The 14,310-nt window shown below is 53.7% G+C and overlaps 1 protein-coding gene across 4 annotated transcripts; it reads right to left on the bottom strand.

Annotated features, from left to right (window-relative positions):
• Nucleotides 1-732: 732 nt before the first annotated feature.
• Nucleotides 733-12,353, bottom strand: FAM214B (family with sequence similarity 214 member B). Of its 4 annotated transcripts, none has more exons than XM_045562902.1 (9): nt 12,334-12,353; nt 5,002-5,145; nt 3,793-4,761; nt 3,252-3,310; nt 2,956-3,061; nt 2,671-2,829; nt 2,364-2,432; nt 2,105-2,280; nt 733-1,988 (listed from the first exon to the last, which is right to left on the bottom strand). In XM_045562902.1, exons 3-9 carry the CDS (start codon nt 4,684-4,686, stop codon nt 1,835-1,837), a joined length of 1,617 nt encoding a protein of 538 aa, XP_045418858.1. In that variant the 5' UTR covers nt 4,687-4,761; nt 5,002-5,145; nt 12,334-12,353; the 3' UTR covers nt 733-1,834. The 4 variants fall into 4 exon arrangements, with proteins under 4 accessions (XP_045418858.1, XP_045418856.1, XP_045418855.1 ...); XM_045562900.1 differs by having other exon boundaries at nt 12,175-12,337; XM_045562899.1 differs by lacking the exon at nt 12,334-12,353 and adding an exon at nt 7,658-7,972.
• Between the last annotated feature and the right edge of the window lie 1,957 nt (nt 12,354-14,310).

Here is a 14,310-nt window from a genome sequence, read left to right as displayed (position 1 = left end):
AAATGGAGGCTACTTTCCGCGTGCATGTGAGCCAGAGACACTTCCCACCAAGTTCTTTACCCTCATCGGAGACTGAATTTACTCTCCAGAGCGTATAATTGCCCCATCTGTCGCCATAGCGACCAGTGGATTCGAGCTGACTCGTTGCCATGGTTGCCATAGTGACATTCTCTGGTAGTCCTGCTGTGTTGTGCCCAGCCCTCCCACTGGGGACTGACCCCAATCCCGTTGCCATGGTAACTGGGCCTAACATTGCCCGGTGATTGGTCCGAGGTTTTCTCCTCCCTGCATTTCTCAAGGCACCACAGCTCTTGCCCTCTCTTTCTTAGCGGTCTATTAGGCCTGGTCCCCTTGTATACAGAGTCCAGCAAACAGCCTCAACGTTCAACCTTGTCTGGAGCATGTCACCGTACACATTCCTGATCCTATGGCACATCCTTGAGAACTGCATAGTCACCCTCATGTTACATGGGGCACTGAAGTTCTGAGGGGCTAAAGTCATTAACAGAACTAGTATTAATATAAGAATCCAGATCCACATTCAGAAAATTCAGCTTCTATGGCTAAACTTTACCCACTGCCCAACCCCCCTCACTATCTAAAAAGAGCCAAGACCAGGCCCCATGGGCTCAGGCCTGCTGCCCCCTCTGGGAGAAAGGGCAGAGTCGCAGCTCCAGTTAGGCTCTCCATCCCCTTTCATATCCTCTCTCCAACAGAAAAAGTAAAGCTTAATTCAAGTTTCCAAACAAGAATTTATTCTTTCTTTTTTATTTTTTTTTTCTAAAAAAAGTACCAGGTACAATTTTTTCCTGTTTTTTTCATTTTGTTTTTTCAAGTTTCAGCAAATGCTTGTTCCCCTCAGCCCAGCCCCAGGAGTCAGGACTGAGGCTGGGTCAGAGTCTGGAGTGGGGAATGGGGTAGTTGGGAACCACATGACTGAGTTTGAGGGGTGTCCCTCACCCCAGCTGAGGTAGGTGGGTCAGAGTCTGGCCAGGTGAGAGGAGGGACCCAGTCCTTGGCCCTGACTCTGCCCCCTGGACACCTTCCTCAGTCAGGACCCCAAAGCAAGGAGACACAGGCAAGAGGAAAGGGACAACTGGAGTCTGGAGCCCTAGGTAAGGGGTGGCTAACCCCTGTGTGTGTGCATGCATGCACGCTTTCTCTCTCACACACACATACCACACAAACACAAGCTTGTGCACACACACATACACATAAGTTGGCTTTCAGAGATGGGTCAGAAGGTAGGGAAAGTGAAGGGACTGCGGAAGGACAGGGGAAGCTGAGTCTTTGGCTAGTGACTCAGTCCCTCTGGAATAACCCCTCTGCCCTCAGCTGAGGGAGAGCAGTTCTCCTCTCGCCCCCTCATATGCCTCTTCAACTCCTGAGGTTGGAGCAATATCTGAGAGTGGGAAAGGAGGAGAGGTGATGCCAATTATCAGGTTTGGGAGGTTACCAAGGCAATCCAATTTGAATAAATTATAAATTAAAAATAAATAAAATAATAAGTGGCCCCTGCCCAGGACAGGGAGGCAATGCTGGCATGACTTGCCTGGGAACTTGGGACAACCTCAGGGTAGCTCCGGTTCCTCCTACCTAAGCTGGCCTGGGAAACCCAAGAGAAGGGACAGGCACATGGAGTACCCGGAGTAGGGCAGGGTATAGTAAGGATCAGAAGCTTTAAACACCCAAATAATCAATTTGGGCATGAGCATGGCTAGGGCTTTAATTCAAGCCTGAAAGGTCTCTTGGCATCTCTCCACATTTGTACTCTATCCAGGATGGAGCAGGATGGGCAGGTCGTTGGCCCTCGGTGGGTTCAGAGTGCTGGCAATCAGGGCAAAGGTGAATAACGTGGATTGTGAGGGGCCTCAGTCACAGCCTGCAGTTCGTAGGGGAGCCCTGTGTCCAGCTCCAGGCTCCGGCGGGAAAAAAGCAGGCGGATATCTCCATGCAGGCTTAAGCGGCCTGAGCGGGAGCTTCGGAACCTGGAGGAAAACAGTGTGATCACACTAAGAATCCAGACAGTAGAGAAGCAAAGAGAGATCCTATTCAGGGAAGGGATACCTGGGCCTCCCTCCCTGTCCCTGGGCCCTGTCCTCACCTGAGGTGCAGCAAGTAGCAGAGGAGGCGGCGGGTGGGGCTAGCATTCCCCTCCTCACCCACAGGCACCAAAAAGAGGCGATGGCGCAAGAAGGTCATGTGGGCAGCAGGCATGTCCGAGAAGTCAAAGGTCACGAGGAACATCTTCACCACAGTCTGGTTGGGGTTAAATAAGGTCTGGGGGCAGGACACTCAAGGTTGGTAGGGCCTGGGGGCTATTTCCCTCTCTCTCCACTCCCACTCCCTCAGGGCAAACTCACCACTTGGATGGTGCCCACTTTGGGCACGCTGTAACCCTTCCTCCCCAGGGGATTCAGGTCCACGACGCCCTGGGAAGGCCATGGAGCCATCAGCCAAGGTGGGAAAAGCCCTGAGCCCTGAATACTCCTCCCTCTCCACAATCTCTCACTCTAAACCTGCCCCTGCCCCACACTAGAGTTCTCCCCACCTCGCCCTGACTCACTCCTAGGTGAGGAACAAGTAAGAACTACCTCTTGCCCTCTGTCCACTGCCCCCAACCCCTCATCCTCCTGATGAGCTCACTTTGAAGTTGGAATCAGGTCATACCAGGAAGGGGGCCGGGGCATTTTGCTCAGAAACATCAAAGAAGGTGACAGTGACAGGCAGCGTGACATGCTGGGGGCAGTAGGACCCACTAGCTCCAATCTCTGCTGTGAAGCCCTCAATGTGGCCAGATGGTGCAAAGCGTCCTCGCAGCAATGATTCCTGGGGTTAGGGTGGGGAAAACATATCATGAGAGAGATGGTAATTCTTTTCCTTATACAACCAAGCCACATTCCACCATCCCACTCCTCCCAGGACCCCCCAGTCACAGAGCCCAAGGGAAGCTACCTCAAAGTTGCCCAGCAGGGTACGGCTGACAGCAGGGGTAGGAATGGGGGAGGCACTGGGGGGGCTCAGCAGGCCTGGTCCCTTCCGGAGGCTTCGAAGGGAGCTCCTGGTAGGGGAGGGAACACAGTAGGTTGGTGCGAGGTATTCTGGGATTCCTAGTCATGTCCTTGGACCCCACCCTTTCCTACTATCTAGAACTCCTGCCCTGGGGTCCGCCACTCTGGTGCTGGAAAGAGGATTACAGACTTTTGCCCCCATTCACAGGGACAGGGTAGAGGAAAAAGCTGGTCACTTACAGCTTCAGGCGACGGGCACCTTTCAGCCTCCGCCCCATGGGACTGCAGTCTGTTGGGTCCTATGGAGAGGAAAGATTGGGAAAACAGATTGAGTAAAGGCCAGGTATATTTTGGGGCAGGGGCTCATCATAAGTTCTCATAGGAACACCACCCAGGTCGCCACTTTCGCCCACACAAATACCTACTTAAGAGAAGATAGCTCAAGGATCAGGAGTTCAAGACCAGCCTGACCAAGAGTGAGACCCCCGTCCCTACTTAAAAATAGAAAGAATTAACTGGACAACTAAAAATATATAGAAAAAATTAGCCAGGCATGGTGGCGCATGCCTGTAGTCCCAGCTACTCGTGAGGCTGAGACAGAAGGATTGCTTAAGCCCAGGAGTTTGAGGTTGCTGTGAGCTAGGCTGATGCCACAGCACTCTAGCCTGGGCAACAGAGTGAGACTCTTGTCTCAAAAAAAAAAAAAAAGAGTAGATGATTACCTCAGAGGAGGAGACAATAGGAAAAAAAATGTAGTAGATAAGCTTCTCTATTGGCTTACCAAAACAGGCTCCTTGGGCCCGGGCAGCAGGTGGCTCCAGAAGGGTGTGGCTTTGGCATCAGAACTGTTGGCAGCAGGAAGGTGGCCCAGGGTTCCCCGGCGCCTTCGAGGGGCTGGCCCCTCATCCTCAGAGCTGACATCTGGGGCTTCTCCAGCAGGAAGGAGCCTTCGCTTGGTGGGGCAGGGGCCTGGAGGTCCAGGGCCAGGGGGTGTGTGCTCGGGACTGTGCCCATTGGCAGTGCCAGGGGACTCCCTAGGCCAGGGACTTCCCCTGTTGCCCACCCCAGCCACTGGGCTCTTACCCCCTATTTGTGCAAGACTGTGCAAATCAGTGTCAAGTGTGTGCAGCTGGCCCAGAGGGGCTGGCCCTGGAGACTCCCCCAGGGACACCTGTCCCCCTGGATCTGGGGAAGCCCAGTCTCTGGTGTGCAAAGTATTGCAGGAAGCATTTGATGGGGGCCAGGGGGGACTTTGGGCCCCTGAAGTCCACGATGAGGTGGCACTACCTCCCTGTTCCACAACACAGAGGCCACGATGGGAGAAATGCTGGCTGGCCACACCCAGTCCCAGCCCCAGTCCCTCTGGGCCCAATAGCCCCACAGTAGATGATTCTTCAGGGAGTAGTCCCTCTCTGGTCCCCAGCCCAGGGCCTCTCTTCAGCTCCCGGGGACCCTCAGTGGGTGGGGCCGGTCGCTTTAGGGCCCTTTGAGGCTCAGAGGCACCAGCTGGAGGGGAAAAGATGGATACCTGGTAGACCCTGGGGGATGTTGCCCCCCCTGCTGGGCTGTAGCCCATGAGCAGGCCACCCTGGAGAGCCCCCTGCCTGACTGGAGGCTGTGAAGGGCCAGCCTCTGGCTCTGAGGATGGAGACGGCTCCGCCTGCACGTGGCGCATGAAGCCCCCCTTGGGTCAGGGGGGCCCCCCCACACGGCCTTTATGCTGGGCCTGGGCTGGGGGGCCTGGGGACATCTGTGCAAGAAAAGAGAAGAAAAGGTTGTCAGGGGAATCAATAAGTCTTCTTCCTTCCTGCTAAGTTTCAGACCCTCTCCTGGCCTGAAGGGGTGACCTTGAGGGGTTCTTGGGGGTAAATGTGTCTAAATCCCCAGATGGACTAATGGAATATAGAGACCACTATCAGAATTCCTGAGAGGGTGACATGTTTAGCTCAGGTTTCTTACTGGCCTCCCTATAGCTCTCCCCGGCACTTACCCCGATGAAGAGGCCTCAAGCCTAGCTGTGTGTCCCCTCTTCCTGACTGATGCCTTGCTCCCCTAGCTTGCAGTCTGGTCCATGCCCGCTGCACTGGCAAGGTGACTGCCACCATTCCTTGCAGCTCCTGGGCTCAGATGGACCCTGAGGAGAGAAGAACAGACATAAGCCAGGATCCCTGGAGCCAGTTGTTTAAAGCCCCTCACCAATTGTGGGCTAATAGAGTTCGCCCATGTGAGGGGCTCTTCAGAAACAGAAGGGACAGACTTGGGATCCAGGGCCCAGAAGGCAGAGTTAGGCTGCCAGGGAGTCAGAGAGAAGCAAGTCTTGGCTCAGTGTAATAAGGATGTGAGAAGTGAGTTGAGCCAGCATGACTGCTTGTCAGGGCCACCGTCTTGGGGACTCCTGCCCTAAATGGGAGCGGGAAGGAAATACCCCCAAGAGCCAAGAGACCACGTAGACTGAGAGGTGGCCAAGGCAAGAAGTCATCTCTCTTACTCAAGGCCACCGAATTGCACAATTCCTTCCCGTATGCCTGTCTCCAAAGAGACAAGTGCCAACCCTAGAGCACTAAGGGCAGAGGTCTTACAGTAGTCACACCCCATCAGCTCTCCTCAGAGGTACAAACCTCAGGTCAGCTCAAAGCTGGCCTCTCAGCCCTGAACTACCAATTGCCTCCAGCAGTCTGTCTCTTTAACAACAAGCAACAAATCCAACTAAAAACAAGTGGGGGGAGAGGAAGGGGCACTGCCAGAAGACACTTTCCAGGGCCTACCCCTCCCCCCAGGCTCTGCAAACTAGAGATAAGGCAGCAGCAGTCAGTCAGCTGGAAGCAACTAGGAGTATATCTCCACGCCCCTCCCCCAGCGCTCACATACCCAACACCCAAAAACTCAAACCACTGCTTTTCTGCCAGGGCACAGGATAATCTTCACTGACTACTCCACCCTCAGGAGCCCACAGTAGGGTGAGGGGAATGTCAAGTTGAACGCTAACTGCCCCCATGGTCAGCCTTCTCTTTTGGGCAGTAGACTGTGTTGCCTGCCATCCACAATGCCCTTTCCCCTTCGAGGAGTGCCCCTTGTATGCCTACCCAAGCTCTACTCTTCTTCCTTGGTTAGGCTAAATGCCATCCCCTCCAGAATGTCAGCTCTGTCCACCCCAGACCATAAACACCTCTCCCTCCTTTGAGACTTCACCTCTGACAGTGTCACTACCTCCTGTAATCCACTGACAGTTCTACTTGCTCCCGTGAGTAAGGCATCTTCTAGTCTCACCATAGGTTCCTGAGGAAAGGTCTGTGCCCCACACCTCTACCCAACTCCAAGCACAGGGGTAAGCACATAGCAGGGCTCAAAAAAAGTGGAATGGAAGCCCTGGTGATCTGGGCAGCAGTCCTGACAGTGCAGAGAAAAACTTCCCACATGAGAGAAGCAGAGAGATTAATCGTACAGGGAGAATCAGCAACAACAGAAGTGGGGGTGGGGGGAGGCAGGGAGAAAGATTTGTACCTAGCAACTGAAAATCTCTCCTACACTAAGTTCCCATCATTGCACTCCACACTTTCCTATTTCACTGAGTTGTCATTAGAATTGAGATCCCTAAGAAAATTTTGGTTCCCTGTAGTGGGTGGGATGGCCAGAAAGTGCAGAACACCAATGTCAGTATTGTCAAAAGGTACAACCTGCACTAATCTCTACTCCTTCTCTTCTCCACCCAAGCCATACAGATTCAGGAAGGGCCTTTTCCTTAGCACCCCTGCTTCCAGGTCATCCCAGTTGCCCTATTGAGACCTTGCCTTGGGGAAGCCAGGTGATGACATGATGCCCTACTTGACCCCTGCATGCCTGGCATCTGCTCATTAACCCCAGAGCTCTCTCAGTTCCCACCCCTTCAAACAGACGCTCTAAGACTCACTCCTCTGCCACTCAGCCAATCTGGCTCTAGACCATGGCTTCAAGCTGACTCATGGGGCAGGATTGCAGGGGAGGGGGGCAGGGTAGGCCAAACCTCACCCTTCATGCAGGGGGTGGGCAGCAGCTGGCATCAAACAGCTGTGCCAGGCTGTGGCTGGCAAGGACTACAGCTCCCAACATGCCAAGGGAGCAAGGCCAGCAAAAACAACAAGTCCCAGAATACGTCTGTACCCTCAGACACCTGCTAGGCCTGGAAGGTGGGTGAGGTGGGTGTTGGTATAGGTAGGAGCTCCCAGGCTCATTCTCCTCTTGCCTTCAGTATTAAAGATAACCATTTCTACCCTGATCAAGGAGAGTGACAGGAAGGAGAATTCCTATCCATGTGCTTTCCACCCTCATCCTGTGCAGCTAGAACTGCTGCCAGCTGCTCTACATTTTGTCCCCACACACATCCACACAAGGTAGGGGGGCTGTTACCATGGACCACCACCGTGGGGAGGAAGGTCAACCTCTGCTCTCTGCTCTCTCACCCTGAGTGAAGAGGGAGCAGACCTAAGCAGTCCTTCTAAACTAAGCCCCGCAGACTCACCGACTCCTGGACTCCTTGTTCTGGAAGATCCCCTATCCCCTGCTTAGCCTCCCAGGTCCTTTCTCACTCCTCTCCTCCCCACAGCCTGGGGCAGGCCCCATACCCTACTGGAGCCTCCGAGATTTGCTCTTTCCCTTTAGCGCACACTCACCCCACTCCCAAATTGGTTCCGCTGCGGTGGCCGCTGCTCCAGGCCCTTCCGTCCCGTCCCGGTCCCTCCCCTCGGATCCCCGGTCCTCCCTGCCACGGGCCCCCAACCCAGACAAAGGGTGGCTCAGGCTGAGCCCTGCTCTGCTAGGCTCTTCTCTGTTCAGCTTCGTGTGCAATACTAGCGGGCCCTGGCGCCCGCAGCCCACCAGCCGCTGCCGCGCCCCTCCCTACGACGGTCCCTCCCCGGGGCCGCCCCGGCTCCGTGCCGCCGACTCCGCTGCCCCTCTGACTCACAGGCCATTTCCTACCAGCTGATGGGGCCGCCCGCCCCGCCCAGCGCCCCACCACCCCCGCCGCGGCGGCCACGACCGCCACGCCCCCCAAGGCCACGCCCTCCCTGGTAAGCGACCGTACTCATTGGTCCATAGGAGGCCAGCCTCCCCGCGACCTGAAGTGTGAGGCACGCCCCCTCCAAGAGATGCCCGCCTATTGGTCCACAAGGGGGCAGGCCTACCCAAGGTCGCCCCGCCCGTCTCCTTAACCCTTCATCTGCCAGTCTAAAGCAACACTGTGCCCTGCCATTTAACCCTATTAAAGGCATAGGCCTCCCAATTCTCACCCCACCTCTACCAACCTTCCACTCTCCAGTAATAGGAATAGGCTGAATAAGAGGAAGCCCCAGAACTTTCATAGACACAGTTCAACAACCTCCGAAGTCAGCCTCCTCTTCCTATATCAGACCCCAGACCCTAAGTACCCCCACTCCCATTCATCTCTCCCCACCTTCTAAACCAGAGCTCCAGAGCTAGAAGATTGTTGGCACCTAGGAAGCTTCCTTCATGCCAGAGCAGAAGAAAAAGGCCTAAAGTGGGACCCACTCTTACTCTATAACTGATGCTCTTTTGCGTTTGTTAGAGGGGATGCAAGGGCTCCTGAGACAGGGATACATTTTAATTTCAGGCATCAGCATTATTTTTTGTGTATCTGAATTCCCATTCCGAGATCAGGCTGCACCATCCTTTCTGCCAGCACTCTTTCTACTCACAAGCCCTTGTTCAAAGAGGCAGAGCACCCAGGGAAGTAGGATAGGAGGGTTTCTGCCTGGAGTGGGGGAAATGAGCCCAAGGCTTGTGATGGATCTCACCCCCATGACTCACAGCTCCCTCGAAACTCCCCACCCTCCCCCTGAGTCACTGGGCCCCAGGCCCAGCCCAGACTTAGCCAAATCAAGTGGCAGCAGAACCAGCACCCCTAACCCTTGCCCTCCTAGTCTTTTTTTTTTTCTCCTCAGAGACAGGGTCTCGCTTTGTCACCAAGGCTAGAGTACAGTGGTGCAATCATAGCTCACTGTAAACTCGAACTCCTGGGCACAAGCAATCCTCCCGCCCTCAGCCTGCAGCTAGGACTACAGGGGTACCACCATGCCTGGCTAATTTTTTAATTTTTTGTAGATATGGAGTCTCATTCTGTTGCCCAGACTGGTCTCAACTCCTGTCCCCAAGCGACCCTCCCCCCTTGGCCTCCCAAAGTGCTGGGATTACAGGCATGAGCCACTGGACCCAGCCAATCCTCCTATTCTTTAAATGACCTGGATGGAAACTTTTGTAAGGATTTGGCATTCAAAGGCATTTTTTTAGAGGTACTGCTCTAGAGGCAACCTAAGAAAATATATAGTCCTGTTTACCTTGCCCTCTGTACCTGTCAACAAGTCAGACAGTTTGGAAGTTAGGAGGCTTTTTTTTCCTCCCAGTTGTCCACAAAAGCAGGAAACAAACACCAGAGTCAAAAAGAGAGAAAGTGTATTCTGCTATAGTTCAGAGGCCACAGAAGGCCCTAGGTCCTTGTTTCTGCCTTGTCCATCTTGTGGGCCCACAAGCGCCCTGAGGTTGTTATTAGACAGTAAAAACAGGCTCCCCTCCCCCTGCTTCCTCCTTGTGCTCTAGACTTAGGAGAGACAAAACAAGCAACAGTTCCTCCAGGCTCCCTTCTCCTCCTCTCAGACCAGGAGGAAAACCTTGAAAAAGAACCTAGTTCTTCTGTACTGACTTCATTGCTGGTTCCCTATGGGTAAGAAAAAGAACTAAGGAAATTTTTAACACTCTGAACAAAATTGCAGAGTACTAATGTAAGAGCCGACTTGCCTAGTAAAAGCTTACTAGGAAGACAGGTAGAGACACAGAACACTGTAGGAAAGGAATACTCCCTTAGCAACCCCACCTTGTTCTCTCTTACTGCCACTACCATAGGCCCAGGCCTTGCTCAGAGGTCAGAGGACAACACTTCAGAGTAAAGGATCAAAGATGTTCCAGGCCTTAGTGGCCCTGGGAAAGCAGCATACAAGCAGGTACAATTGAGAGGCCTTACCTAGTTTTATTTTTTTATAGCAGTAATCACTACTTGACACCCACAAACAATTTATTTCTCCCTTTATTGGAAGGGAAACTCCATGAGAGCAGCACCTTTGTCTGTTTTGTTCATGCTTATATTCCCAGAGTCAACATTAGTGCCTGGCACATGATAGGTGCTCATTAAACATTGGCTGAAGAAAACAACAGGCCCTGGGCTGAGTGAACACCAATCAGGAGACCTGGATCCTAACTCCTGCTCTTTCACTATGAGACCTGGGGAAATCACAATCTCTTTGGCCATAAATTTCCAAATCTGTAAAATGAGGTTTGAATAAATAATGACTGTTGAGGGCCACTACAACTCTGGTCTTGTACTGCTATAATTCTCATAGCTGTTATTCACTCATATCCGTTTCAGAGGATAGGCTCAAGCATTTGAATGCTGCTTGCACCAATGCAGAAAGGCTATATGCTCAGCCTCAGCCCAGCAAACTGATGCCCTTTCTCTTCACGCCCCACCCACTCACACAAACCGCCCCAGTACTGAGGAAGCTAGAGTGTGTCTGCCCCAGGCCAGCCCTCTCTGAGAGACTGTCTGGGAAGCAGTGTTGCCATAGCAATCAGCTCCTCCTCAAAAGGCTTCAGCCTGCCTTCCTTTACCCCACCCTACCCCAGGGCTTTGTCTGTCCTCAGCACACACACCCCCTCCCCAGCCAGTCTCTCAGCTACTGGGTGGTTATTGTGAGGAGGCTGGCTTGGGGCCCCATTTCAGCAACACTGTCATACTCCTTTAGCCACTGTGTGGAATGCAAGTCTTTCCCACCCTCTCCCAGCTAGCTTAGGGGCAGAAAGGACTCTGGTACTACATCAAGTCCCTTCAGGGAACCAAAGGAGTCCTGAGAACGACTAGGTCCTAGTCTCAGTTCTGACAGTCAGCTTCCAAGTCAGGAGTGTGGGGAGCCATTCCCTTTTCCTCCCCTGGCTGAGGCTGGAACCTCACATCCCTTCCTGAGCTTAGCTTACAAAAGTGACCAACCTCTCAAAACATAGATCAAAGACGCTCAATACTCCTTACCACTTCCCCATTCCCATAGAAGCACAGAATATTTGAGGACCTTAGGATTCTCCACCCAGGGGAGGGGCAAAGGTGGGGAAAATCAGTTTCTGGCAAGTGGTAAAATGTGGCTACTAGTCATCTGGGGGTCTGTTGGGAGAGACCTTGGTGGTAGAAGTGGGGGTGGGATCTGAGCCTTGCTGCTGATTACCAGGGTCTCTAGTCATTGAGTACAAAGTTCCGTGCAGGGCACAGCTCCTAGATGGGCAAGGACCAGGCCAGGCCCCAAGGCAAGGAAGGAAGTGGGAAATGAGCACACCCAGAGCATAAGGGCAGGGCAAAGGGGGGAGGGAGGGAGACAGAGACTAAGGCAGGCTTCTGGGAGGAACAGGAACTAGGCTGGGAGGTTGACAGGAACCAAGTGGGGGAAGGGTCCCCAGGGACATCAGGTAGGGGAAGAAACCCCAGTCTCAGCTGGACAGATCCAAAGTAGACTGAGACAGTCACACAAGCCCTGGTGGCAGGCTGGGCCTGGCTCCTCTCTAAGAGTGCCCAGGCCAGAAGATGGAGTTAGGAGCTGGGCAGCAAGGAGCATTACAGACTGGCTTTTTCACCCCACTAATTCTACCACCCTCACTCTTAGAACACAGAACACAAATGTCTTCCTGGAGTCACTACCGCGCCCTAGTACTAGGAGTTATCTCCACGCCCCCGTCCCCCCGCCACAGGGGCCTACAACCCTTCTCGCACAGTGCCTACAGCCCCTCCGACCCTCCCACACTCCAGATCACCAGCCATCCCCATCACACAGCCCCGCTTCCCCCAAAGCGCCTTCAAATCCCCTCCCCCTCGTGTATCACCACCAATCGTCCACAGCGACCCCGCCCCCTCACACTGTACCTCCCACCCCCACAAAGCACTCCCGCCCTTCCCCCACAGGGGGCTCTGGAGAATGCACCTCCTTTCCCACACATTGAGTCCCCAACTGCTCCCTCCACTCCGTGTCTTACCCCCCTCCGCCCACTCATAGCAGTCTCCATATTATCTCCAACAGTGCCCCTCTGCCAAGCACACCCCCGTCCTTGTCCCTTCTTCCATGCACACCCCGCCCCACACCTGTAGTTCCGCGGGTCCCGTTGCACTTGAGGAGGTAGTGGATTGGGGCAGTTACTGAGCAGCCCTAGCTGCAGCCTGGGCCTGCAAACCTCGCCCCTTCGGCCCGAGGCCCTCCCCCGCAACGCCCAGGCCCACCCTCTCCCCTGTCCCACCTCCCACCTTCCCGCGGCTAGTCCCCCTTCCTTGGTTTCTTTAATTCCTCCGGCTCTTCGCCAGTAGCCAGGGCCCCGCCCCTTCTGGCTCCGCCCCCTTCGCGTCTACTTTGCATTTCCCCAGGATCCTCCGCTTTTCCCAGGTCCCACTCCTGATCCCCGCCCCCTTTTGGTCGCTCAGCCTTTCACCGGGACCCGCCCCCTTGGATTCCGGCCTGGCAGAACTCGAGCCAGTCCCGTTTCCACCTCGAGCACCTTCCCAGCGGAGCCTCTCCTCCCCCCGCCCCTACCCCGGCTCGCCTCACCCGGGCGCTAGCGCTCCAGCCCGGATCCGCTGGCTCTGATTGGCGGCGGCGGCCCCAATGGATGACGGAGCAGACAAAGTGGTGGCTGCAGGTCGCCTGAGGTCCCACCCCAGCCACGTGCGGCTTCTGTGATGGCAGGTTTAGAGGGGCGGGGCCTCGGCCAGCAGGCTGCTAGCCAAACCTGACCTGATCCGGGCGGGGGTGGGGAACAGGAGCCAGGCCCAAAACGCAAGCCTGAGGGCTCTGAGCCGGGTCGGGACTCTCTTGATCCTTTCGCGCTGGTGTGAGCTGCCTGAGGAACTTGAGCCTTTTAGGGGCGTCTGGGTAGACGCGTGCATGTGCCCTATCGGGGAAGGTCTGTAGGGTTTGCAAGGTAGTGCAAGGAATCTCAGGGGTTTGTGAAAATGGGGGAATCTGGTTGGTGGGACTTCTGGTATGTGGGGTTGGGCAGTTTCTGAAGCCTACGCTGTGCTGGCGGGTCTGGGTTCTGGGATAGGCAGTCGGAGTCAGATCTGTACCTGTTGAGGTAGGTCAGCAAGGAGGTCTGTGAATTTTACGAGTATAGCTGTTGATACAGAGTTAGGAGTTAGCAGGGCCTGCGATTGCTGGAGAAAAGTAGGGCCTCTGCCTTGTACAGATATCAAGAGAACTAATTACGCGACGGTTATGTATGTTCTGCAATTTAATTGGCGCTTGAGCCCATTTCTCTCCAACTCCTCCTCTCCCCCGCCCCAGGAAATACAACAGGGGAGGTCTATGCTTCCCAGAGACCGGTAGATGGCAGCACAGGACACGTGCAGAACTGAGTGAGTTTGGGCTCATCCCCAATCTGAGGCTTCTCCGAGGAGCTGTCTGGTGGGTAGGACCTGATGAGTTCCCTAAAAGTCAGGGTCAGATTGTTTAGGCTCTGTGATTTTTTTTTTTTTTTTTTTTTTGAGACAGAGTCTCACTCTGTTGCCCCGGCTAGAGTCCATGGCGTCAGCCTAGCTCACAGCAACCTCCAACTCCTGGGCTCAAGTGATCCTCCTGCCTCAGCCTCCGGAGTAGCTGGGACTGCAGGTGCGCGCCACCACACGGCCTAATTTTTTCTGTTTTTAGTAGAGATGAGTCTCGCTGTTGCTCAGGCTGGTCTGGAATTCCTGACCTCAAGTGATCCTCCCGCCTCAGCCTCCCAGAGTGCTAGGATTACAGGTGTGAGCCACCGTGCCTGGCCTTCTGTGACTTTCTTTATGTGAGTAGTTAACTTAAACTGGTTTGCTCAACGCCAATGGTGTGCTAGGCACAAAAGAGGAAAGAAAAAAGCATTTTCTCTGCCCTTAAGGAACTCATTGTTTATACAGTGTTACAAATACCTATATATTCCTAGAGAGGGTAAAATTAAAAGGGTTTTGTGTAATAGAAAAAGCACGGGGTTTGAAGTCACCTGATGTGGTCTCGTACCTTTGAGCATTTACTAGCTGTGTAGATTTGGATAAATTACTTGACTTTTTAAAAAATAAACTCTTAATTTTAAAACAATTTTAGAGTTACAAAAAATTTGTGAAAATAGTACAAGAGAGTTTCCATAAATACCCAGTTTCCCCTATTATTAACATCTTATATGGTTCATTTATTACACCTAATGAGCCAATATTGATAATTTATCATTAAAGTCCACACTTTATTCAGATTTCCTTAGT

This window comes from Lemur catta, chromosome 10 (assembly GCF_020740605.2).
Source record: "Lemur catta isolate mLemCat1 chromosome 10, mLemCat1.pri, whole genome shotgun sequence".
NCBI lineage: Eukaryota > Metazoa > Chordata > Mammalia > Primates > Lemuridae > Lemur > Lemur catta.
The sequence above is the reverse complement of the archived record's forward strand: the minus strand, read 5'-3'. Positions and strand labels throughout refer to the sequence as shown.

Excerpts from the sequence above, each read along its gene's own strand:
- FAM214B (XM_045562902.1), bottom strand. The coding sequence starts at position 4,686 with ATGCGCCACGTGCAGGCGGAGCCGTCTCCATCCTCAGAGCCAGAGGCT. Across the intron at positions 3,311-3,792 it reads GGCCCAAGGAGCCTGTTTTG|GACCCAACAGACTGCAGTCC; the intron begins GTAAGCCAATAG and ends TCCTCTCCATAG. Across the intron at positions 3,062-3,251 it reads GGTGCCCGTCGCCTGAAGCT|GAGCTCCCTTCGAAGCCTCC; the intron begins GTAAGTGACCAG and ends CTCCCCTACCAG.